General features: G+C 36.9%; 5 protein-coding genes across 5 annotated transcripts; 1 reads left to right on the top strand and 4 right to left on the bottom strand.

The window, feature by feature from the left end:
- Window positions 1-444: 444 nt before the first annotated feature.
- Window positions 445-1,883, bottom strand: Tsp_09482 (N-acetylgalactosamine kinase). Its single transcript, XM_003371203.1, has 4 exons — window positions 1,812-1,883; window positions 1,374-1,749; window positions 1,063-1,138; window positions 445-682 (listed from the first exon to the last, which is right to left on the bottom strand). The coding sequence occupies exons 1-4, from the start codon at window positions 1,881-1,883 to the stop codon at window positions 445-447; spliced, it is 762 nt and encodes a 253-aa protein (XP_003371251.1).
- A 7,442-nt stretch (window positions 1,884-9,325) lies between these two features.
- Window positions 9,326-13,434, bottom strand: Tsp_09483 (mitogen-activated protein kinase kinase kinase 12). The gene is made up of 5 exons (XM_003371202.1): window positions 13,129-13,434; window positions 12,806-13,068; window positions 10,844-11,035; window positions 9,730-10,241; window positions 9,326-9,636 (listed from the first exon to the last, which is right to left on the bottom strand). The coding sequence occupies exons 1-5, from the start codon at window positions 13,432-13,434 to the stop codon at window positions 9,326-9,328; spliced, it is 1,584 nt and encodes a 527-aa protein (XP_003371250.1).
- Window positions 13,435-14,940: 1,506 nt separating this feature from the next.
- On the bottom strand, window positions 14,941-15,916 carry Tsp_09484 (DNA polymerase epsilon subunit 3). The gene is made up of 4 exons (XM_003371201.1): window positions 15,848-15,916; window positions 15,327-15,409; window positions 15,125-15,249; window positions 14,941-15,059 (listed from the first exon to the last, which is right to left on the bottom strand). The coding sequence occupies exons 1-4, from the start codon at window positions 15,914-15,916 to the stop codon at window positions 14,941-14,943; spliced, it is 396 nt and encodes a 131-aa protein (XP_003371249.1).
- Window positions 15,917-16,573: 657 nt separating this feature from the next.
- Window positions 16,574-17,369, bottom strand: Tsp_09485 (N-acetylgalactosamine kinase). Its single transcript, XM_003371200.1, has 3 exons — window positions 17,319-17,369; window positions 17,150-17,238; window positions 16,574-17,096 (listed from the first exon to the last, which is right to left on the bottom strand). The coding sequence occupies exons 1-3, from the start codon at window positions 17,367-17,369 to the stop codon at window positions 16,574-16,576; spliced, it is 663 nt and encodes a 220-aa protein (XP_003371248.1).
- Window positions 17,370-19,327: 1,958 nt separating this feature from the next.
- Tsp_09486a (conserved hypothetical protein) lies at window positions 19,328-24,774 on the top strand (the record flags this gene model as incomplete). The annotated part of the gene is made up of 5 exons (XM_003371199.1): window positions 19,328-19,454; window positions 19,505-19,798; window positions 19,853-20,005; window positions 21,073-24,053; window positions 24,314-24,774. Coding segments are annotated over exons 1-5 (4,016 nt in total), but the record flags the coding sequence as incomplete, so codon positions are not given.

Below are 24,774 nucleotides of genomic sequence, written 5' to 3'. Positions count from 1 at the left end.
TTAAAAATTATCCTTCCTTTATGAGCAAGTTGTGCGTAAATGTGATTATCATCAAAGCTCTCTTGAAAGTCGCTTTGAACATTGTCTCATTACATAACTTGATATAAATTAAAAAAATTGTTACTTTGCATTGATTTTTCATAAATATACACTTTTCGTTTGGTTAAGCTGTTCTACATATTTCAACTAGTTAATGCAACATCCTTAATATTATTGTTAAAGAAGAAAAGTCTTGCAGCTGTATCAAAAGATTATCTTTGGTGTAAAAAACCACAAATTAATGGGGATTAAAATGATAAAACATTTTCCCTAAATTCCGCAAATCGCCGCAATTCTCAAGGCTGGACTTTTGCTAAGCTAGAAACACAGATTCGATCAACAGCAATTTGGTAATTAGCTTTCGCCTTTCCCCTCACGTTAGTATTGGCACATGCAGCTGGCTAGCTAGCAACTGCCTTGGATGGAAGCACCAAAGTGGGAAAATGTTAATTCCACAATGCGCCGATGAATTTTTGTCACCATTTGAATTGAAACCAGTGCAAGGGTTGGTTTGCATTGTTGTGCACAAAAGCGATTTAAATGTGAGCAACTTGCTTTTCCGTTTAAGCAACGAGCAGCAAATCGAGAACTAACGAAGCAACATTTGTCGAATTGATCAACTTTCTTGAGTGCAAAGGAAAATCTGACTTAATAAAGACAAGATTTTCAAGCCGTTCACCAGTTGTCCTTTTCTACTGACCAGCCAATTAGCGGAACGGTGCGGTTTCTTACTTTTAGATAGAAAGCATTTTGCATTTTACGTTTGTTCAAAGAAAAGCCATTCAAATATGTTATTTCAAATATTATGGATCTTCTTTTTCAGTGTTCAACAAATAAATTATAAAACTAAAATCATCTTCTCGATCACTTTTAAATTTGATGTGGAAATCAAGCGATGTACATTTTGCTGGCTCAACAAAATTTGCAATCTTGAAATATCAATATAACTTGCTGTTTTTCAACGTGTAAAATAAAAATTGAACTTAATTTATGAAAATTGAAATCTTTTTTACTTAATTAAACTGTTGAATGCAGAAGTCGATGGAAAATTTTGAACACAACTGAACTGACACAACCGATAGACGGATGATGAGGATAACTGCGAAATAATGATAATAATAATATCCATTGTAAAGAGAATGGAATGGGTCAGTTTGAATATTGGAAAATTGTTTTCATTGAATAATAGGCAAAGAAAGAATTTAAAACAATTTCTCGCACTATTCCTAACTGAAATATCCTGACGTTATTTGTTGAATATGGCAAACGCATACAAGTATAATGTAAAAAGAAGATTGAATGAATTGTGAAAAAGAAAAATAAACCAAGCATACCTCCTTCAGCATCGTCGAAATCATTGATGCTGTCCTCATCGAAGAGATCAATGGATGACCGGCTGACTGTAGAATTGGTAATGGTCAAATATTTTTGACCCGTCTCATGACGATTCATACTGTTCGTACGATGCGTATGACCGGGCTGGTGAAGGTGGGTTTCGACCAAACACTCGCCTGGTTCCACTTGGCTAGTTCTGGGTCTTCGCAAAGAATAAGTATTCAAAGCGGTTGACGACGAAGACTGAAAAGATTCGAGCGACGGCTTTGGAGGTGTGCTGTACAATAAGGTGCTTGAGGAAGCCAGCGCGATTCGACCAGATGGAAACAGCGGCTTCAGCAGCGTATCGGCGTCTTCGTTTTCCGTATTGGAAAGCTGCAGTTACAAGAAACTGATATTGGGGTAGTTTCTCAGCGGTGCACAGAGTTGAATTTTACATTGCTTTTTGCCACGTCCGTGGTGCTGCTGCAACGGCGTCGTTGAGTTTCTTGCTCACATCCGGCATGCATGATGATCATCATGCAAAGTGGAATAAGAGGGGGCAGGTCGGCGCGTTACAAGGCGCCTCAAACTTTCTCTTCTCGACTACGACCGGAGCTAATGTGTGTGTGTGTGTGTGTGTGTGCGTGTAAGTATGTATGTATGTGTGTATATGTATGTACGTATGTATATGTGTGTGTGTGTGTGTGTGTGTGTGTGTGTGTATGCGGCTACGGCTGAGGTCGTACGCGGACACGCCAACGACGCGACTGCTTTCTTCTTCCTACTGGTTGTCGGAATCAGCTGTTTCGTCGTGAGATGACGCGTCAGTCGTAAGTTAAAGCAGCTAGCGGTCGTTTATCTCTTTCGACGCAAGCATTGGAGCAAAACAGAAGGCGTGTCATGTCAAATTAACTGGCCGACACTCATCCGTCGCGCCCGCGTTCCACCATGCCGGACGGATCGGCCAAGTTGACGAATTCAAATAAAGAATGTTATTATTACTACCGCCTCCTGGAACTCCAACTATACTCTAATATCGCTATTTCTGAAGAACAGCAACTGAGGCAGTGAAAAGAAGCAACCCAGTCTAGCCGGTGATGAGAATAACACAAAGCGAAATCAAAGCGCAATGCCGGAATGAAGGAGAGGGGGAGAAGCAGAGAGGGAGAGACGAAAAGCAAGAGAAAAACAGAGGGGGAGGGAAGAATTATGAACGAAAGAGAATAAGTCGCCTGGATGATGGAAGCTAAAATTCAGATCGAGTGTTACTTAGTAAGGAACAAAAACAACGACCTGCGGTTTCTTCTGCCCAAACAGTTACAGCGCCTCAATCGTTCTAACGCTGATTGGTCAGCGTGGGTGTAACCATTTTTGATGCACTCTCCAAGCTTTAACTCTCACAACTTTGGAACTTCTGGAAGACATATATTTTAATCGATTGTGTCGGCAGCGATTTATCTCCCAATGGATGGAGCAGGATGATCATTAATGTCGATTGACTGTCCTACTACGAGGATCGGATTTAGATGAGGCGCTGAAAATCTGACGGACATTAGAAAAAAATTGTTTATTATAACTTTTCTCGCCTAGCATTATTCAATTCTGTGAAAATGGCACTCACTTTCTACTCGGTCGTCATTTGAAAATAACTATCTTATTGATCAAGTGTATATGTATATATATACATATATTTCCTCGTGTGAATTAATAAATATATTTCATACGTTCATAATATACTGTTCAAAGCAAAGTAAACAAATGTGTTTTTTCAAATGTGTGTCTTGAATAATAAATAATATTTCCCATTTTCACTGATGTGAAATTAGTTGGTTGCCTGAAAGAAAAGTGATTGATAAACAAAATATGAAATGTTTATTAAGACTTCAGGCTTGAATTTAATTTAAGAATAAAAATAAACGTTTCATTTTGCCTGACCAGTGCCGCGTGATATACGTGCATGCGGGCATTGAAAAAGAACAATTTTCTGGAATAAAACAAGCCGCTTATTAATGAGCTGTTGTGGTCGAGAGAATGTTGACTGCAAAATGGCAAAAATGATAAAACCTTTGAACTTGTGATTTAAAGTTCCAATAATGCCCACTCATACGGCATTTTAGTCGTCGTCTTTTGACAGATGTCTTAAATAAGTTTGACAACGAGGAAAGTAAGCTTGGAGAAAAAGCGTTTTTACATTGCTTTTTTGTTGAGTGCTTTAAAAATTGTTGTTTACTTCTTCCTCCCAGATTTCGTGAAATCAGTCAACATCACGTACATAATGATTTATGCAAAAAAATTACTTAATTTTTTTGAAGCTTTCAGATTGGAAAGTTTTTATTCAAAGGTCCATTTTATAAAATAAAATGTGCAATAATGTGAATGAAGCAGGTGAAGCATAAATAAAAATGTTTTTTGTTGTTTCAAAAAAAATTGATGTTTTTAGTGGGTTTTATTGTGTTATATAAGACATTTGTTTAGCCTACACAGCTCGTCGGTTAAACTGCACTTTTTTAGATTTGTTGACGTTTAAAGAAAAAAGCTTTTCTGATTTTAGCATTTTTTCAAAGAATCCTCTCGAAAGTCAACTTCGTCATTCGTTAAATTATGATTATGATTATTATATTTTTCTTCCACTTTCAGTATTTGAATGTGGGCGCTTTCAAATCATAAATACGATTAAACTGTATTGATGTTCATGATATTATTGCCAAGTGCACACAATGTAGTTGATTATTATTTTTTTGTATAAATAATTATGTGGCATTTACATGTTACAATGCTAATAATAATGATCAGCAGCTGGACAATGCGGAAACATTGCTAAGATTGACAAGACGAGGAGTGAATTCTCTCGTTGGTGGTGAATGTGAAAGTCTGTGAATAAAAGCATGTTGGACTAGCAATTTGAAATGCTATTATATGTGAATAATATGCAAAGCATTAATAAAGAGGGGGAGAGAGAGAGGGGGAGATAGAGAGGAGGAGGGGGGTAGAGGCTTAGCTTAGTAGTAAAATGTGCTTTAGTAATTGAAAAAATGAAAAAGTGATATGTGTAGTCGTTTACGATTGTCAGACGTAATTTGAAAAATTTTTCCAGCTCACCGTTGCGCAAACGATGCTAATGCTAATATTTCGAAACGATTGTTGTTCGTTCACCTTGTGTGTTTTAATGTTGAAAAGGTTGAATAGAATTAAAGCATCATGTTTTCTATTCTATTTACTATTTCAAAATTTCCATTTCGTAAATTCTGAAGCGTTTCCCTGTCAAATCATGCGCTTTTCTTTGGAACGATGCTTGGATGATTGTTTTGTCATCGAGAAGAGAGCTTTCAATTCTTTTCACTTCACTGATGTCACTTTCATTTTAACATCTCAATGCACTTAGGAACGGACGGACGGCACGGCTCGTTCAATGGTCGGAGAGTCATTTGTGCAGTGTGTGTACTGCTGCGACGTATGAGATATAATGCACATGTTTTTGTTTATTTATTAAAATTACGTTCTCTCTGTATACTCTGCCTTGAAACACATACCGAAGTAGTTAGTATATTGCTTGTTGCTTTTGCAAAACAACAGGCAACATTTCACCGTTGGAAACGTTGCTCATTGTTGAAAACAAAATATCTTGAAGTGAAAAATATCCAATGATACTTTTTGCCGCTCCAAACTATGTCTTGTAACTTTTGATCAACTTTATTGTGTTGCAACTAGTTATTTATCTATTTTTTATCGTTCTATTTCTGGTGCTTACATCTGCTTGGATACACTAAACTTTCTCGCTGGCTTTGCTTCTGTTTTTTTGAAAATAAAACGAAAAGGAAACAAATTTCTATACATACACATATACATATACATATACATATACATATACATGTACATATATGTATACAATCAATCGAAGTAATCAAAAATGGCATACTATAAATTTCTGCTTTGTAAAATCTTTGCAATGAAGAATGCTAATTAAAAAATTCGTTTCGTTTTCCAGAAATAGTTTTCCAAATAATTTGCTTTCAACAACAGCATTCAACACAGCATACAATTCGAACAAAGAGAAACAAACCGAACTGTATGATTTTCAGGTTTCAATTCAATTGTTCAATTAATGAAAACGGTGCATCTTGGATATAACATGAAATTCGTATTAAAAATTGATAACCATGGCAAAGATAAGTATAATTAAATGTATACTTTAATATGAATAAAATATGATGATGAAAAAATGGATTATTTAATAAAAGTGTTCAGCTGTGAAAAAGAAATACTCGGGAAGTATGTAGTAGAGCAATTTTTTATTTAATTTTACCAGGAGGCAGTTCAATTTTACATGAAAATTTATGATGATAATATTAATTAAAACACTCTATCTAACGAATACAATGATTTGTTTTCAATGACGTCCCAAAATGTAAATAATGCTTGCTATTTTTTCATTTACTCTCACACTAATAAACAACATTAATAATTCGACTGATGACAGACTAACTGCCTGAGATGTTGTCAGGAAAATTTTTTAAACAAAAAAATAAATAAATAAAAATGACTTTTGCTTCGCTGTTCGAAGAAGAAGAAGAAGCACGCGTCTGCTGTGCTGGTCAGATAGATGGATACATATATATACTCCATAATAATAATACCTAGCCGACCAGCGTTAGAGTGTCAGCTTGATTCTTATGAATTTGATTACTTCCACTGGAATGTAATGAACGCTGCGCAATGCAGTGACGTATTCAATTTTATAAAAGGCAAAAAATTGATTACTCTCATTTTCACTTCTTTATGAGATAATATTTAGAAAAAAAATAAATTAATAATATAAGGACAAAGAAACGTTTTCTCTACAATTAGTATTTTGTGAATTTTCTTTATGAATTATTATATTTTGTTTTCAAAGCGAAGAACGTCAATTAAAGTTTTCTGCTCTGCTCAGCTTTCCTGTTTGTTCGTCTGCTATCACTTCTCTCGTACACACACTTCCATCTTCTCTCTGCAATGACGATAATCAGAATGAAAAATATTAAAAAAGCATCAACAACAATTCTAATAATATTGTCAAACTCGTATACATAAAATTGTAAATTGAAATTATTATTGAAAAAAAAAAATTAAATTCCACAAAGATGCGCATTTCTTCGAATTCGCCTGCGCTTTCTTCCTCGCACGCATGCGCCGGTGTGCCAAGAGTGCTGTGCTTCGTGGGCAAATTTGTTGGAGGGGAAAAAAATATGCTTTGTCGTTTGCAAAGCAAAGCAAAGCAAAACAAACAAATAAACAAACAAAAATCTCATCTATACACTTTTAAAATGCGAAATTCTGATGCAGTTGCGTGTAAGCAGTAGTAAGCGTTTTAGAAAAATGATTGGCAACAATTAATTATACTGTCAGAATTAGCTGGACGCCTGCTCCACGCGGCACCTGTTCGGATTACCTGAACACAACCTCAATTAGTGGAATTAATTTTATTCGATAATAAATAAAGGTAAGAATATAAAGAATATATATATATATATGTATGTATGTATGTATGTATGTATTCATTTATTAAAAAAATACACAATAGCCAATTTTTGCCTTTTTGCCAATCAAACAATCGCAGTTTGCTCTTCAGATTCCCCATCACTGCTGCTGCTTGATTCGGCAACTACTGGAAACGAAATTTTCGTAATCGGACCCTAGAATATGCATATAATCGATAAATTGCCAATGGCATTGTTCGTGCTTGACAAATAAGCAAAACTGTTTCATACACTTGACGTTCTCTTGTGACCCAAGATGGTATTTTTCACTTGTCTCACTTTGCGTTCCTTGTCTGAAAGACCATCCGACAGTATAGCCGACAACTCAAGGCTACGCTCCAAGCTGGAGACCATCGTGCTTCCACTGCTGGCATTCACTGCCTCCGAAGTGCCCATGTCCACCGACCGGTCTGTAGTGTTGCCTTCTTCTTCACTCGAACACAACACCTTACGAGCGGATGTTTCCTGACGTAGGCGATCTCTGCAAAATTGCCAACGTTATCATCATCATTGCGTTCTCGTCACCAAGGTGCACTAGCACATTCATTGTTCATGCATGCATGCAAACCTGCAATGAGACATATTCTCTTCGTCGCTATCTTCGCTACTTGTCATCCGCGTCCAGTTGTTGTTCTGTCCAACAACACTGCCGTGATATCGTCGTGTTCTGTAATCGACACCAGTGGAATTCATTTGCGCCACACTTGGAATAGCACATTTCAACGCTTCTTCACAGTTTTTCGACATTCTCGTATGGCCAGTCTGAAATAATGAACAACAGAAAAAAAATTATTAAAATGCAAGACAAATTTAGATTGCTCAGATCCATTACACTAGTTGTTGAGCATATTTTATTGGATTATTTTTTATACAGAATAGAGTTAAATTATGAATTTTTCTTCAATAAATGTACGCTTACTTCGTTACAATTGTACTGGTCTACATCAATATTGATATGATCAACACTGTTGCTGTTATTGGTACAATTCACATTCGTAATAGCAGAAGCGGTAGTAATGGTAGTGGTAGCGACGGTAGTAGTAGTAGTATTAATAGCAGCAGCAGCAGCAGCAGCAGAAGTAGTAATAGTAGTAGTAGTAGTAGTAGTAGCAGTAGTAGTTACAAGAATAGCAGCAATACAATTATTATTATTATTATTATTATTATTATTATTAGCTTTTAAAGTATTTTGCCCTTGTCGACGACTACGAGTCTGACAATTTACATCAGGACAACTGCCATCACAACCCAGGCATGTTTCCAAGTTCGCTTCTGCCGGTAAATTGTTGTTCAATCCAGCTTGAGACAAGGAACGTTGAACATTTCTCTTGACACCGTACAACATAATTTCGCCTGTAGATAAATTTGCATAAAGTGATAATGAGAAAAAGAAAAGTAAAGTGTTGATTTGCAAACTACCAGATGAAGTTGGTTTGTCGGACTGGGGGAGGTGAACAGAAACGGCCGCAGTTCGGGAGTATTTGAACTGACGTTGGCGAGTCCGACGCACTCGACCACTGGACCATCGACCCGGCGAATCTCTGGACAAAGCTCCACTGGTGGAGTGCTGCTGCAACCGGCCGTCGGACCAACGCTCTTGGACATTTCTGGAAAATCCACGAATCGCCTCCAACCCGGTACACGACGAGTGACCACCGGCTTGACCAACACTGGACAATGAAGCACGGCTATCACAGCGACGAGCCGTTCCAGGAGCCAGACGTTCTGCCGATGTGACCGTCTCAGTGACCGCGCTGCTCGACCTCGACAAACTGCGACCACCGTTCGACGATCGACGTGACGAATGCCTGGGCGCAAAATCACATCGATTCCTTTCCTCACGGTCGGCAGTGGAATTTTCACTTTGCTCACGGCCACCATTGTCGTCGACATTTTCCACGCACAGCACTGCAGCGTTGGTGCCGCACAATCCGCTAACACTGCAACAATCAATACGGTTATTTATTTAAATTGCCTGGATATTTTGGAACAGTGCTTTTTTTTCCAACACCTCTCTTTTCATCCCCACCCACAATGCATCGGGCAAAGCAATCAACAGATTAACTAACAACAGACTGATTAAAATAGATCTCATCTAATTTTTACTGCAAAATTAAATGACTGAAAATTAATATTGACTCGGGAAGAGTAGTATTGTAAATATGGAATGAGTAAAATTATTCCATGATTCATCATCGATTGTTGTTATTTGTTCTTTGATTCTCTAATCGAATTAATTCGAACAGAACAGCTAAATTAACTAGTAAGCCAACTCGAACCCATTTTCTGTGTGTGCGTTGAAACGAGTAAAAACAGTGTTCTTACATTTTTTTGGATCATAAACAGACAGAGCATCTGTTTCAATAAATTTTTAAATTGAAAATTCATAGGTTGGACAAATTGTGGGTTTGGAAATGTGTAATTTCGATTGTCGATCGTCAGTAGCAAGTGCAATATCAGTATACATACCCTTGCCCAATTGGACTGCCTTTGACTGATCGATCGCCAGTACCTTTCAACATCATCGGACGCATGAGACGGTAACGGATGCGATTCGGCTTTTTCGACAGTAAGCCGTGATTGCTGAGCATGGCGACCATTTGCTGTTCACGTCGAAGTAAATCACGCTCTCGCTGTTCAAGCTGCATCATGCACTGGCTGAGTTCACTGTACAAATTGTTCGCCCGACGTAGTTTCTGCTCGTACATCTCGCGAACATCCTGCGCATGTCTCAGTTCGTCCTTTCTACGGCTGATGAGCTGATCTTCTTAAATCCAAACAACGCACGGTGCAGTTATTAGTAAAAAATTGAATATTGGTGAAAAAGAGCATTATTATTATTATTGATGGAAAAAATTACCGATGATCTTTTGCAAACAGGAACGATCTTTAGCGCGGTGCAGAGTTTTGATTCGATCGCCAATTTCAACTTTCCAACGCTGCTGCAACGAGATCCAAGCTTCAAATGTGAAATATTCCAACTCAGCCTGGGCAATGTCCAAATGGGTGAGGATGTGTCGAAAGGAGGGTCGATTTCGAGGCTTGGCGCTCCAGCACTGCTTGAGCAAAAGTTGCAATCCTTCGGGGGTCGAGTGAGGAATGGGCAATTGCAAACTGTGCGAGCCGACGCCCCACATCACGGCCGTCGGATCCACGTCTTGATAAGGCACCTCGCAGGTGAGCAACTCCCAGAGTACAATGCCGTACGACCAGACGTCGACTTTGTCCGAACACGGCTCGTTGCGTATCACCTCAGGTGCCATCCAAGACGCAGTGCCGCAGAATGTCATTCGTGTACTGTTCGCTTGGGTCCAATGTCGACTGGTGCCAAAGTCGGATATTTTGAGCAGATCTTCATTTGTCACCAGAACGCTGAATAAAAGAGAAAGAGAAAAAAAACAAAATAATAATATTAAATTGGACCTTTTCAAATGATGAATGAAGAAAAAATGCTTATCCGTTTGATCGATCAAAATTGTCGTTCATCGTCGTCAATCGACACAAGACAGAACAATATGATGAAAAACGATCATTACAACATCAGAAGAGAAAAAAAGATCAATAAAACAATAAAAATTGGATAAAAAAAATTAATGTGCAAGAGGATGAGGAGGAGGAGGAAAAAGAAATAGAGTTACAAATGATATTTTAAATTTGGCAACAATTTTAACAAAAGAAGCATTATTATTATCAAAGCGAAAGTTAAGTTGTGCGTATTATCTTCAAATTGAACAATACCAGTTATTTGATGCGTGCACAGAGAGAAGATGTGAAAATTGAAATTTGAACTAGAAAAAATAAAAGCGAAGAGTAAATCGATAAAATCGGTGCCGAGATTGAAATGAACGAAATGGCAGTTGAATGGGGATGCGACAATATGCAAATTAGCAAATTGAAACAAAACACAACGTTGAGTGGTAGAAGTAGAAAGAGAGAGAGAGAGAGAGAGAGAAAAGACGACTGATAGTACTTACTTGGGCGATTTCAAATCGCGGTGGATAATTTTCTGCTGGTGCAAATAGTGCATACCGCTGGCAATTTGCTTTGCCCAGTCCAAAGTCAATTTCGGCGACAACTGCTTACCGCTGCGCAACAATTCGTACAGTTGCCCCTGTGAACAATACTCCATAATAATGCAATAGCATGGAGCTTGTGTGCAAACACCCCTGTGGAATGAAAAGAAAAAAAAGAAAAAAAATAATATTTATTCTGGAAATTTATTTAAATTTATATAAATTTCATATAATTGGTTTATCATTTCTCTTTTTTTTTATCATGCTCGCAGTGTATGTTTCATTATTGGTATTGATTTTTCTTTTCAAAAATTACAATTACAGTAACGAAAAGAAAAGAAAAATTTTTTTTTCTTTCTCTTTCTCTTGCTTTTCAAATTAAACAAACAAATAAACGCAGTAGCAGCAGAAGAAGAAGAAGAAACGATTATTGGGAGAGCACATTTATGTAAATTTTCCAACTGCGCACTTTTGTTGATAAACATTTCAAAAGTGGAAAAAGGAGAATAAAATTTTTAAGAGAGAAAATGGGAGAAATATCGATCATCATACTACTGTTATTGTTCAATTTGCTGTTCTTTCTCAATTTTTATTAAATACTTATTATTTTCTTCTTCTTTATTTAAAATATGAAAAAATATAATTTCAAACAAACAATGCAGAACAATAAAAAATAAATCAAACAAAAAAATTGTCAAAGTAACCTGCTATTAATTTGTGTCAGTGTTTGAATACGGTAAAAATAATTAATACACGCCAGTTGTGGGGAATTAATTCAATTTTTCACACTGTAAACAACAGTTCACTGACCGTTCAATTAATGATTGATTCAAAGAAGAAGAAGAAGAAGAAGAAGAAAAATCATCTTTCGTCTATAGTTAAATGAAGAAGATTATGCAAATTTTCTTTTACCATCTAATCTGTCTGTCGGTTGAAATAGTTGAAAACAAAAAATCGAATGCCCCTTCGTTTTCCTCTTCCTCCTCTCACAGTTTGGACAATCGATTGATTCGAAAAAACACATAAAGAGACTAATTTTAGCAGAAAAAAATTGAATTATTATTTTTTTCAGAAAAATTAAAAATAACAAAAATTTTAGTCAGACAAAAAAAAGTGGAACAAGAATTTGAGTTGTCATTTCAAAAAATTATGCCAAATACTGTAAATTTCAGTTCAAAACTTCAAATGGTCGCGATAGTGAAATTGAAGTCGAAAAATCATCAAATCTCGATGACCGTCCGAAGATTGAAAGCACAAAATATCAGCAATAAATTCAAATAATATTCAAGTTCAAATCGATCGATCAATCGATCAATCATTCATTATTATTGACAGAAGGGGAAGAGAAAAAAAAATTGTTTTTTTTTCCAAACGGAGAAATTGTAAAATAAAAATTGATCAAAATTTCCAGTTGACAACAGGTCACGCAACGAGTGGAGCGAATGTGAAAAAATTTGCATTTTTTTCCGCTTACTTTGGCAAATATAGGTCGTCATCCAAGGCCACTGCTTGCCATTGTCAATTTGTCCTTGAATTTTTACGACTTTTTTCCAGTGGAAAAGTGACTTTCACTTACTTACTACCACCGGCAATCATTTAATCCAGTGCCAGCTACCAGTGTTGAACAACATCCTCATCCCAACCAACAATTTCAACAAACAAAATTTTTCACCTTTCATTCATTATTCATCAATCATAACCAACCACATTATGAATAGAATAAAATTCAAAAAAACAGACACACACACACACGCGCGCCTATTGAAACACTTTTTCCCCGTTCATTTCTTTATCAGCCTAATTAACACAATGCTGACCAGTGAATTTGCGATCAATTCGACCGACAGTAATTATACTTCCATTCAAAGATTACAATTTATTTCCAATTACCAATTAGGATTCAATTTTAATATGCAAATTTACCTGAATTTGATGACATTCGGGTGGGAGAGGTGTCTGAGGTGTCGAATGTTGGTTTCGCCGATGCGTTGCAACTTTTTCACCGCCACCGACTCGCCGTTGAACCGTCCGAGAAAAACCGCGCCCTGCGAGCCTGCGCCCAGCCACTGCAGGTCGGTGATGCTTTCGAACGGCACTTCCCAGTCGTCGGCGGCGCTCTGCTGCTTGTTGCTTTTCGAGCCCACCGCCGCGGCGGTTTGGGCAGCGGCCGCAGGCGCCGCCGCCGTCTGGCACTGTTTCAATTTCTGCGGCGCCACGGCCCACTCTTTGCCGATCATATTCCACACCGGTCGCAAGCAGCCCCAGAACCCTTGCCACCAGAGGTCCAACCTGGGACCGGACGACGGCGACTGGCCATCCTGACCGACAGTGTCGAGACGTTTCATACCGGCGCCCACAACGACGCCCGTCGACCGACGTCTGACCGAACTCGCAACGGCTGTCGTCGCGTAGTCGACGCCGTCGCCGCAACTGACCGTCGCCCGGCGCGCTGACGTACGCGCCGGTGGCGGTAGCTTGTTCGGCAACGACTGTGTCCGCAAATGGCACAGCTCTTCAACGTCCAACAATGAACGCGGTGCCACGTCCTCCATATTGACCACTGTTTATCAAACAACAAGAAAAACCTCCAACAAACAAACAAACAAACAAACAAAAAAAACAAACACTTGTTCCAAGTTGTTGTTGTTGTCTATTTGTCAAAAAAAATATGTGTATTGACGAATAGAGGAGAAAATAGAACGTCAAAGCTGGCAGGAGATGAAGAAGAAGAAGAAGAAGAAGAACAGACCAAATGAACGAACGACCAAAAGACCGACATGAACAAACTACGACACTGTTGCGCGTGTGGTTGGTGCTTTTATTGATCGCGCGTCGACAAGCTCTGCTTGTTGTGTACGTACGTACGTACGTACGTTACACGACGACAGACGCGATCATCGTACACTCAAACAGCCAACTGACTGAACAAAACAAGCACAATCGAACAGATCAGCTCTGGATGTGGAAAATAGTTTATATTTTAAATTTAAATTTCAAATTAAAAAAAATAAAACTTCAATTGCAAACAACAAACAATTCGTTGACCAATCGCACGCGCAAAATCAACCACTACTGTTTTCAAAACTGACGGTCGCCAAGCAGTGACGTCGCCACGTCACTGATCATCTCTGCTCGTCAACAATCTCTACCGTAAAACTGTCCGTGCCATTTCTGCTGAAGTCGACAAAATTTTTTTTCCCCTTTTTCGGTTCAAAACTTGTCATACTGTACATTTTCTGACAACCTACACACAAACGATTACTGTACTTGATCATATAAATTTTATCAAATGTTTATTAAAATTAAAATTTAAATAAATTTTATTTTATGAATTTAAATTAAACTTCAACTGACAAAATTCAATACGTTAAACTTTCTGAAACTCACTGCATACAATTGAGCAGAAGTTAAAGAACATTCACTTCAAATTATTCACAACTTAATCACCGACGAATATTTATTAAAAGAAAAAAAATCAAAGCAAAACATCTCATTTTTGCTTCACTCTTGTGAAAATCACTTTTTATTCGAACACACGCCTACTTTTACACTTCTGACTGAACAATCAATTGTCGATGCGCTCGATTGAATTTCTACTTTTACTTTACACACTTAATCTGCTTATTCTTGATTGTTATGCATACTGTACAGTGTTTATTGGAATAGAAACAGAAATTGTATAAATTTGAAACAACCATTCAACACATCTGCTCTGAGCACCAGTACAACAGAGCTGAATTAAAAGTCGATTACGAGCTGGCAAGTCGATGTCTTCTTCAAAAAATTACATACAATTCAGCCGAATAATTTATTGAAAACTTGAAACGTTAAAAAATTCACCCACCACCAACACAATGATCACTGTTTTGTCAGATGAACAGACAAAACGTACAGAATGAATATATGAAAATAAATTCTCTTCAAACTACTATCATTCTTTTCAAGCTTAAAAAACAAATCATTGGACAAAACAATCGTTTACGAATTTTAAACGCATATTCACTTTTTTCAAACCATTTCAATTTAAGTAAATAAGCTAAATGTGATAATGGGAAAATTTAAAATTGTTCATCATCTAAATTGATGGTGAGTTTGGATTCGGCATCCATCGCTTGACTGCGTCTTTTTCTTCCACTCGTAGCAATCCTTTCCATCAGTCTTTTTTCCGGATCAACTGCTGAACAAAATTTTTTAAATATTAACAATTGTTAAAGCGAAAAAATGAATTTGTGCCAAACTTACTCAAAGCGTGGATTTCAGTCAGCTTTACACAATCAAAATTTGGCACATTGCAACCCGCTGTTGCACCGATCACATCTTCGGCCTTGATTACTCGACGACGATCTTTCAGTGTTCTTTCTGATGCTCTAAATGAGTAAATTATTCGTTTCTACTTTCATATAAACAGAAATGAATGAAACGAAAATTCAAAAAACAAACTTACTTCGACGTGCAATACAGGATAAATACAGTTGCTGCTCGACTAATTGCAATTGTGGCTTCTTCGGAAAACTGAATGCCGAGTTTCTGTTATTAATTAAACATATTTTTATTACTCTGTTGACAAAATACTATCACTTCTATTTAATTTCAACACCACGTTTAATTGTACAAAACGTGACAGTCAAACTGAAAGCAATCTGTTCATTCTGACAACATTATCGTGATCAAACCGATAAAGATCTTTCTTGATTCAATATTATTATTACCTTTCGGCTGATCAAAAGAAAAATAACCATTTCACATTCATGATGACTCAACATTTGGAAATAAAATCTTCATTGTTTACACAAACACAACTTTTATTTGAAACAACATTAACAATAAAAAACATTTTATCATGCAATAGTGTATCTAATTATAAATTAATATTTATTTTATACAAAATTACGGTGATTTTCATCTAAATACCATATTAACGTACACAACGCATTGTTTACATACAACGAAACATTTTTAATTTACCTGTTGTTGAATTAATTTTTCAATTGCGTTATTGGGTAGATTCAGATCATCTAAGCGTTGGGCCATCATTTTCTCACCGGACAATAAATTCTATCCAACAAACAGATTATACTGTATAATGCATACTGTAAATGCGTTCAGGGAACTATGAATAGGAAAATATATTGCTAAAGTGTTTTTTCATTTAAAATGAATAAATTGACATTTTTTTTCAAATTTTATTATTTATAATGTATAATTGAATCATATATACAAAATAGACATGTTGAAAAAATAAGTTTACATATGGATAATATTTATTTTAAATTTTCTAGTTAATAAATTTCTTAAATAAATTCAACTATTTATTTAAAATAAAATCATATACATTTCGCAAAACCTTCAATCTCCTTATGCATTACATTATACAACATAACTATTGGAAATATATGGTACAAGTGAAAAAAAAATCGTTACGCCTTTATTGTACTTTCAAAACAATTGGGAAATTGTTTAATGATTCATCAAACAATAGTTCGATCTGAAACTTCTGGCAGCATGTAAATCAATATTTCGTACCGCTGCATCAAAATATAAGCAACAAAGCTGAGCAGAAATAAAATGATAATAATTGGTCTTCTCAGTGAATGAATGACAAGATAACAGATGTGAACAACGGTAAAAATTCAAATTTCCGACAATGAAAAATTGAATCGATCGTTCACTTTCAATTGAACGACTCTGCCGTCATTGCCTTTTTGCGTTGCTAAGGCTGCTGTCAGGATAATTAGCTTCTGACATGCCGGACGTCGCTTTTTGCCAAGCTTGTCCGAGCTTGGTGCAAAAGTACATGGCAAAAACATGCACTTGCAAAGCAATGGCAAAGAAGATGTACCGAATGACAACCACTGGGAAATCGTAAAACAACTCCTCGGCTCTGCCATGCTTAGTATATGTAACTAATTCGTTCAAATTCAGACCAGCACCAATGGCAATTGGAAATAAGCCACAAATCAAGAAAAGAAAGTAAGCTTTCAGTATAGCAGAACTGTCATTTCTCTGCATCGCGTCAACAGTTAACCAGCTTGGTATGAAACTAAAAATCCACCAGTATTCCCAAAATTCAGGTTGAGGCATTTGTATAGACGAAACGAAATGCAACGTGAAATCGAACCAACGCAACGCATATACAGAAAGCTTTGCCCAAATAAGAAACAACAACAGTGCATGAAGACTGAGCGTCACTTTCATACGATACTTGTTCAGTACGCTAAAAATTAAATCAAAAATATTTTGTGAAATTATAAACAAAAATTAAATTACCTGTCACGGTAGTGTGTAGCAACTTTTTGACGATGCCGAAAATCGGAACCATCGCTTCCAACTGCTCGAGGTCCGAAACGTGATGACATCTGAAAATGAAGAAAGTTAAACTTTAACAAATTAACAATCATCTTTCGTTTAAATTCTATGTTCCAGTTTATGATGTAACCAGTATTCGAAACTGTTTTGCATAAATAATCAAGTAAGTTTTACCATACATAGCTTAAATCACGTAGCACCAATATATAAAAAATCAGATAAAATTCACAATAAACTTTTAATTTATATAAATATTTTTTCCTAAAAAAATTAATTACGTATGATAAACTTTACGCTTTCAAAGACGAAAACAGGTTGAAATGTGGTTAAAATTTTAGATAAATGAACAAAAATAACCTTTCAGTTTTATAACTGCATAAAAGATTATTTAACTTACATATTCAAATTTTCAGAAGAAGAAGATTTATGTCAAGATTAGAATAAATTTACCATAAACAGCCACTACACAGCTTGCAACACATCAATACAGTAGTATCATTGATAGTAAAGTAACTTATTAGTGTTATGAATTCCATTTGAAGCACGTTTAAAAGATGACAGAATTTAATTTTGAGAATTATATTTCATATATCAAAATATTGTAAAAATTTGTTTTATGTAAACTGTACTTGAAGACTTTCGAGTAATTTATATAGATAGATAGATGGATAGATAGATAATTATGTGATGTGTTTAAATAATTATGGAACTGAAGGAAAGTTTTCAAAAATTTGATATGATATTCACTTAAAAAGTATATATGACTTATTACTAATAGATCTAATAAATTATACAACTTTTATGGCTTTAGTATTACAGCTATCAACTCAAGTGTGCGTGTGTGTGCGCGCGCACGCTAGTATGTGTGGGTGGTTGTGAATGCTGAAAGTGATGTGAATCATATTGACAAGCTTAGCTATTTCAACATCAAATTAAAAGATGAAATTGAGCATGGATGTTAAAAGCTGGAAAGCAAAAGCGCAAGTGAATGCACAATAAATGTTTACCATTTGGAGAGTCAGTTGAAGTTATTGCTCAGTAAAAGAACTCGAGGATTTCTTAAACAGAAATGTAAATAAAATAAATCACCTCTACCATTTTTCTGTCTAAAGCATCAGTTTCATCTTGATATTTTCATTGTGTTTGCACTTCAACTGTCCAGCTTTACCTGACTCATCAATTAGACGTCACGAACAGATTCCACGCACAAACATGCATTTCACGTTCATCAAATTTTGCATATCTAGTTTGAAATAATTTTTAAATATTAGCAAAACGAATCTATTTTACTTTTATCAACTTTTAAAATAATATTCCATATACACCTAAGCGGTTTTAACATTGTGGTACAATGTAGTATAATAAAATTAAATTAATGTTATTTTGAAAGAAGATATTAAAATTTAAGAATATTTAAACTAGAATAATTTAAACTTATATTAGAGTTCATATATTTTTTGGAAAGATAAGCAGTATGCAGCAAAAAACGTTTATTTTGAAAGCAGTTGCAAAATTAATTCTTTTGATGAAGCACTGAAAAGCAGAGGTCAGCTAGTTGACATCAGCACCAGTATTGATGTCTAGTTTTACACATTAGAGACTTTCTGCTGTTTGAACACGTACGGGTTGCTTGCTTCGTTTGTCGATGGCAAGTTTTGCAGAAGCATTAAAGTGATTACATTGAAGAACAGAAAGTTTGTTCAAGCGGATATGACGATTTTTTACAAATGGTTCTTCCTGTTAGTCATTCAACAATGTTGCAATTCACTTTTTGGTAAATATTCAAAAATGTAAATTAACAATATTTTATTATATATGAATTATAATTATAATATTTTTATTATGTAAATATAATTTTTTGATGAAAAATTGCTTCCTCTGTTTTTTACTTTTGTATTTTGAATGAAATTAGGTCATTGATGATACAGATTAAAAAAAATCATGTTACAAAATTCTACAACATTACTGTGAAGGTTACAAAATTGCAGGTTACTGTAAATTTGCAGCATCGCAAATTCATTCAAAAAATGAAATAGGTAAAAAAGCAGAAATGAAATATTTTTAATTGAAAAATGAATATGCCTTTTTTAAAATATAAATTACTTTGTTACATATGGTTTAGCTTGTCCAATTGACACTATGCCACATCTGGTTAATGGAGTAGCGCAAGAATGCGTTCCTGGAATAGTTAAAAGTTGCCCTAAAGATTACATTTGCTATTATGACAGTGTTGATGATCGGTACATCTGCTGCGGCCGTAGTCCAGGTATGAGTTTGATATATTGCAAATTAAATGCATATTTAATTTGTGCTTAGCTTATTGCAATTTGGGAAAGTCATCACTGCTTGCTAGAATTGAAAATCCAAAGCAGTGCACAACAGACGCAGACTGCGTCTCACCATTGACATGCCAAGCTGGTGCTTGTTGTATTGCCGGTGAAAGAATTGAGCCACCACCTAACGGTTGTCCATGGGGAACAAGGCCATTGATAGATCAGCATAAACAGCTCGTGAGATGTGTTCCCGGTTTATCAGAGAGTTGTCCTGAGGACACAATTTGTTATTTTGACAACGTAGAAAATTCACATCGTTGCTGTGGTAAAGATCCAGGTAATAAATAATTTGTGAAGTATCATCTCTTTTAGAACATTCCTATTAATTTAGGAGAAGGATGTCCGAGTGGATCTAAGCCCTTCAAACTGAACAATCAATTAGTGAAATGCATTCCAGGTGATCCATCTCACCAGTGCCCTGGAAAGTCAATTTGTCATTGGAGCTATTTGACCGATCGATTTCAATGTTGTCAACAAGATAATGGTAAGTAGTTTTGCCTCATAAATGGATTTTGCTTAGCTGGATTTGACAAAGGTTGCCCAAGCGATATGCATCCATTATATGGTGATGGAAATTTGCTACGATTATGTCAAAAAAACAAGCTTGGCCAGTGTCCACCTTTTTCCAGCTGCCATTTTAATTTTTGGATTGCTGCTTATCAGTGCTGCCAACATGATGTCGGTATATGCTTTTTCTTTTTTCATAGAAGTTTTTCGAAATCACAGAAACGAATTAATCAATCAATTAATTAATAAAACAGATGAATTTTGTTAGCTGACTGGAAAGCGTAATTTAGATAAAAAATTAACAATGAGCACGGTTCGATCGCAAAAAAGCTTAGAATGGAGTAGATGCTTGCAATCATCAGGCCGATTTCTGCCGCTTGTTTTCAGTTTACCATATTTCTATTGGCTTTGTAGTCGTCTGTCGACTAATTTAGGTAACCTTAGAGCTTTGACCAAACTGTTTTCCCCAAACTTTTACTTCTCCATGAAATGCTAAACATCTATTCCTCAAGGTATTTTTCTTTTTGTAATTTTTCTATTCCCTTTTTGTGGCACTTGGAGGCATTCAAACGCTCAATGAATGTATTATTTTTAAAACATGCGCGAAAACTTCTTCCTTTCTTTTTTGATTTAACATTTGATATTAAAAAATTAGTTTAAATACGTGCATGGTTTTCTCTGCTTTGGCTATCAGTGAATGATAGCAAAGTTTAAGCAATAAAAATTTGTCAAACTAGTAATAACTTCTTTGTACATTTATTGAACTTCATTGCTTTCTTATCAAATTATATAAAATATACAATATATATATATATATATATATATATATATATATTTATTTATTTATTTATTTATTCATTTTAATTTTTATATTTTTCATTAATATTGACCAACAATTCAAACATATTTCATTTCAATTCCTTTGTCAGTTAAACGTATGAAATTATAAACAATAAAATTAATTGATAAACATATTTAATTAAATTGCAGAAATAATAAAATAAAAAGGAATTAGTACAATGCGTTGATAGTGAATAATTTTAGGCAGATGTCCTCTTAATCAAGTCGCCTTCGTAGATCCTGTTACAGGTTCTCAACGCACTTGCTCTGCTATACAGCCATTTGAGTGCCCAGCTGAGTACTCCTGCCATGCTCAACCAGATACCACTTTTGGACTTTGCTGCGGACCTGCTGGTCAATGTCCACATGGAATGACACATGCTGATTCTGCACCAGTAAGCTGCAGTCCTACTGCTGGTGTGCAAACGTGTCCACAGTCTTCCACTTGTGTGAAAGCTATAGGTGGAACATCAAATCAGTACCTTTGTTGCAAAATAGCATTTCCAACAGGAAGTATGCAATGTCCAACTGGATTTACGCTAGAAGATGGAATAGTGAAGGAATGCACGCCAACATACTCAAGCTGTAAACTGACATCAAGCTGTTTAGCTGTACCTGGCCGGCCAGGGGTGCATGTATGCTGCCAGTTGACGAGCTCTTTCCAAAATCTCCAATGTCCGGCTTTCTTTCAATTGCCACAAGGGCGTGTAATTACTTGCAATCCATCTGCACCAATGTGTCCTTCTCCTTCTATATGCATGGAATCACCTGGAACAGTACAACGTATATATATCTGCTGTGAAGCAGTTCAGCAAATTAGTACCTTAAGCCACTGCCCAACAGGATTCATGCTAGAAGATGGACAAGTTAAAGAATGCAAGCCTGCAGCAGTTGCGTGCCGATCAGGATCCCATTGCCTTGTTTCTGTCCTCAATCCAGCAGTGTATGTCTGTTGCACACCGGCGACATCTGCTGAGCAATGTCCAGCTAATCTCAGGCTTCAATCTGGCATTGCGGTGGCATGCATGCCTGGAATAGTTGGAACATGCATTCCCGGCGCTTACTGTCTCCTTTCCACCTCTGGAAAAAGAATATTTCTTTGTTGTGTCGGTCAGGCACATTTTACATGTCCAATTGACTGGAGACTTGAATCTGGCATAATCAAAGCTTGCAACCCAACTGATGTTGCAACCTGTGCTGTTGGAAGTAGCTGTCTTCCAACACCTATGCATCCAGATGTGAGAATTTGCTGTAAAAGATCCAGTCCCGTGCTGAATCGTTTACACTGCCCACAGCAGCTCAGCGCTTATTTAATAGCAGGAAAACATGTATTATGCACTGACAATGCCCTTGTTTGCCCACTTGGAACTGCTTGTTTGGCAACTATGGAGGATCCAATGTCACGAATTTGTTGCTACACCATCGCTTTAACTTGCCTAAGTCCAGGGAGGCCATATTTAATTGGCTCTGAGCCAATGCACTGCGATCCATCTGCTGGAGCGGCTTGCCCGAGCGGGTTTGTATGTCAAGCGGCTGCTAATGCACCAAACATTCATATCTGCTGCTCTTCAGTAACTTATGCATGTCCAAAAGATGGAAAGCCGTATACTTTAGCTGGAACTATTGTCCAATGCTCACCGACTACTCCAGGTTCATGTCCTTTAAAATACAAATGTGTAGCTGCTGTCAACGCACCGACAGTGCGCATATGTTGCCCAATCAGTATTACAGTGCATCAGTGTCCAGCTAGGTTTGAACCAGTGTTGACTGCGTTTGGTTTAAATGTATTTTGTGACAGAACTGGCGCCGGTTGCCCATCGCAAAGCCAATGTCTGCCTAGCGTTGGCGATCCACTGGTTGGCATATGCTGCCGGCCTAGTACTGGAGACGCTTTCTGCCCACCTGGAACATCTCCGCTTTATTTGAATGGTCAACCTCAGTTCTGTTTAGGACCTGAAAGCTCCTGCCCATCTCCTGGTTATCGATGTGTGGCGTCACCATTTCTGATAGGCCAGTTTATTTGCTGTAGTAATGGAATGCCGTCACTACAAGAACAATGCGCATCTGGTCGACCTGCATACAGACAGTCAGTGAATGTTCCATTTTATTGCGATCCAACACTTCGTCAATGTCCAGCAGAGTATGACTGCGAACCGTCGACTAAGCCGCATCTATTTTTATGCTGCCTCAGGCAAGCTTGGGCATGTCAAAGTGGACGAATTCCTTATCCTACAAAAGAACAACCACAAATGTGCAGTATGAATACCCCTTCAACATGCCCAGCAGGTACAGCATGTGAACCATCCACAATACCTTCTCAATACATTTGTTGTCAAATAGATCATCTTCCAAATTGTCCCAAAGGATGGGTAGCATATTTACAAGATGGGAAATCACCAATGCTATGCAGTTCACCGTCTGATAAATCTTGTTTGGCGGGATATATGTGTCTTGCGTCAGATGTGCATGGAGTTTTCATTTGTTGTAAAGGTAGTGCAGCTCTTGGATGTTTAAGTGGGGTATCACCATATCTATTACCGACTGGTCAGCCACAGATTTGCACAGCACAGAATCCGCAGTGTCCAAACGGATATTCTTGTCAAGCATCCACGTTGCCTAATATGCAAATCTGCTGCGCTACTTTAAAAGTTCCTTGTCCTGATGGAAGTGCACCTTGGGAACAGAATGGAGTGCTCTACATTTGCGGAATGAACAGACCGTGTCCGGCTGGATACGGATGTGTACAGAGCTATGCTGGGTCCGGACAGATGATATGTTGTCGGCAAGTAAGTCAAGATGTATGCGGACCTGGTCAACAGCCCTACAAAAGAGAAGGTGTACCAGAGCATTGCGATATTCACTCTCCAGCATGTCCAAGCGGTTATAACTGTCAACGTGGACAATCAGAAGTTAACATATATTACTGCTGTCAGGCAGCAATGTGTGCAACAGGTTCCACTTTACTAAATGCTGATGGACAACCAAGATACTGTAATCCATCTTATTCAACATGCCCATCAGGTGCTTTTTGTCAAGAATCTGTTAATTTGAGAGGAAACTACATCTGTTGCATGCCGAGTGGTGGTGTGCTACATCTTTGTCAATGCATTGGACGAATCACTTACTTGGATTCAGGAACACCAAAATTATGCACCTCAAGTGCTGCATGCCCAACTGGATATGAAGTAAGTACACGCTAAATCAATAGGAACAAATTTAATGAAGTTTTCATTAATAATAAACAAAATATAAAATCCTTACATGAATCATGGATTTCGCCTGTTAAAAATATTTTCATAATTGGTTTCAATTTAAAGCATCACTGTTATTTTAAAATATGATGTTGAAAATATCATACTGTAATTAGGGTGATTTCGATCATTTTGAAAAACCGGAAAGTATTTTTAAAATGTTAAATTTTAAATGAAATAAATTGTTACTTTAGTGTTCATCAATGACAACAACTGGTCAAAGCGTCTGTTGCTCTAGTCAGGTGAAGCCGACAAATGGTAACCTTTGTCCTCAAGGTGATCCCTACAAAGATCCCATAACAAAGCAGTATCACTACTGCTCAAGGACTAACTATGCATGTCCACCAGGATTTGTCTGTAATCAGATGACTCAGATAGGATCTACCGGTGAGCAATACATCTGCTGTTCAGCTAAGGCTACCTGCCAACCTGGATGGTTACCGCATATCAATCGATTGACCAATCAACCTCTCCGCTGCTCTCCAACAGAATTAAATCCATGTGGTGCACCGGGATTGCCGTACAAGTGTCAACAGTCGACCGTACCCGGTGAATACATATGTTGCATTGAATCTAAAATTGCTATGTCATTAGGAAAAAGTGCTGAAATTACGAGTAACCAGATACCTTTGTTTTCCAACCAGACCGTTACGAA

Source organism: Trichinella spiralis (genome assembly GCF_000181795.1).
Source record: "Trichinella spiralis strain ISS 195 chromosome Unknown Scfld9, whole genome shotgun sequence".
Taxonomy (NCBI): Eukaryota; Metazoa; Nematoda; class Enoplea; order Trichinellida; family Trichinellidae; genus Trichinella; species Trichinella spiralis.
This window is presented reverse-complemented; position numbering and strand designations above follow the sequence as displayed.

Coding starts and splice junctions, on each gene's coding strand:
- Tsp_09482 (XM_003371203.1), bottom strand. CDS start 1,883: ATGCATGCCGGATGTGAGCAAGAAACTCAACGACGCCGTTGCAGCAGC. Junction 1,750..1,811: donor CGGACGTGGCAAAAAGCAAT/GTAAAATTCAAC, acceptor TTGTAACTGCAG/CTTTCCAATACGGAAAACGA. Junction 1,139..1,373: donor TTTCGACGATGCTGAAGGAG/GTATGCTTGGTT, acceptor ATTATTTCGCAG/TTATCCTCATCATCCGTCTA.
- Tsp_09484 (XM_003371201.1), bottom strand. CDS start 15,916: ATGATGGCCCAACGCTTAGATGATCTGAATCTACCCAATAACGCAATT. Junction 15,250..15,326: donor ATCCTGTATTGCACGTCGAA/GTAAGTTTGTTT, acceptor TTACTCATTTAG/AGCATCAGAAAGAACACTGA. Junction 15,060..15,124: donor GACTGAAATCCACGCTTTGA/GTAAGTTTGGCA, acceptor AATTTTGTTCAG/CAGTTGATCCGGAAAAAAGA.
- Tsp_09483 (XM_003371202.1), bottom strand. CDS start 13,434: ATGGAGGACGTGGCACCGCGTTCATTGTTGGACGTTGAAGAGCTGTGC. Junction 11,036..12,805: donor CCGAATGTCATCAAATTCAG/GTAAATTTGCAT, acceptor TTCATTCCACAG/GGGTGTTTGCACACAAGCTC. Junction 9,637..9,729: donor CTGTTTGCAAAAGATCATCG/GTAATTTTTTCC, acceptor TTTGGATTTAAG/AAGATCAGCTCATCAGCCGT.
- Tsp_09485 (XM_003371200.1), bottom strand. CDS start 17,369: ATGTATGGTAAAACTTACTTGATTATTTATGCAAAACAGTTTCGAATA. Junction 17,239..17,318: donor CAAAACAGTTTCGAATACTG/GTTACATCATAA, acceptor CTTCATTTTCAG/ATGTCATCACGTTTCGGACC. Junction 17,097..17,149: donor GCTACACACTACCGTGACAG/GTAATTTAATTT, acceptor TTTAATTTTTAG/CGTACTGAACAAGTATCGTA.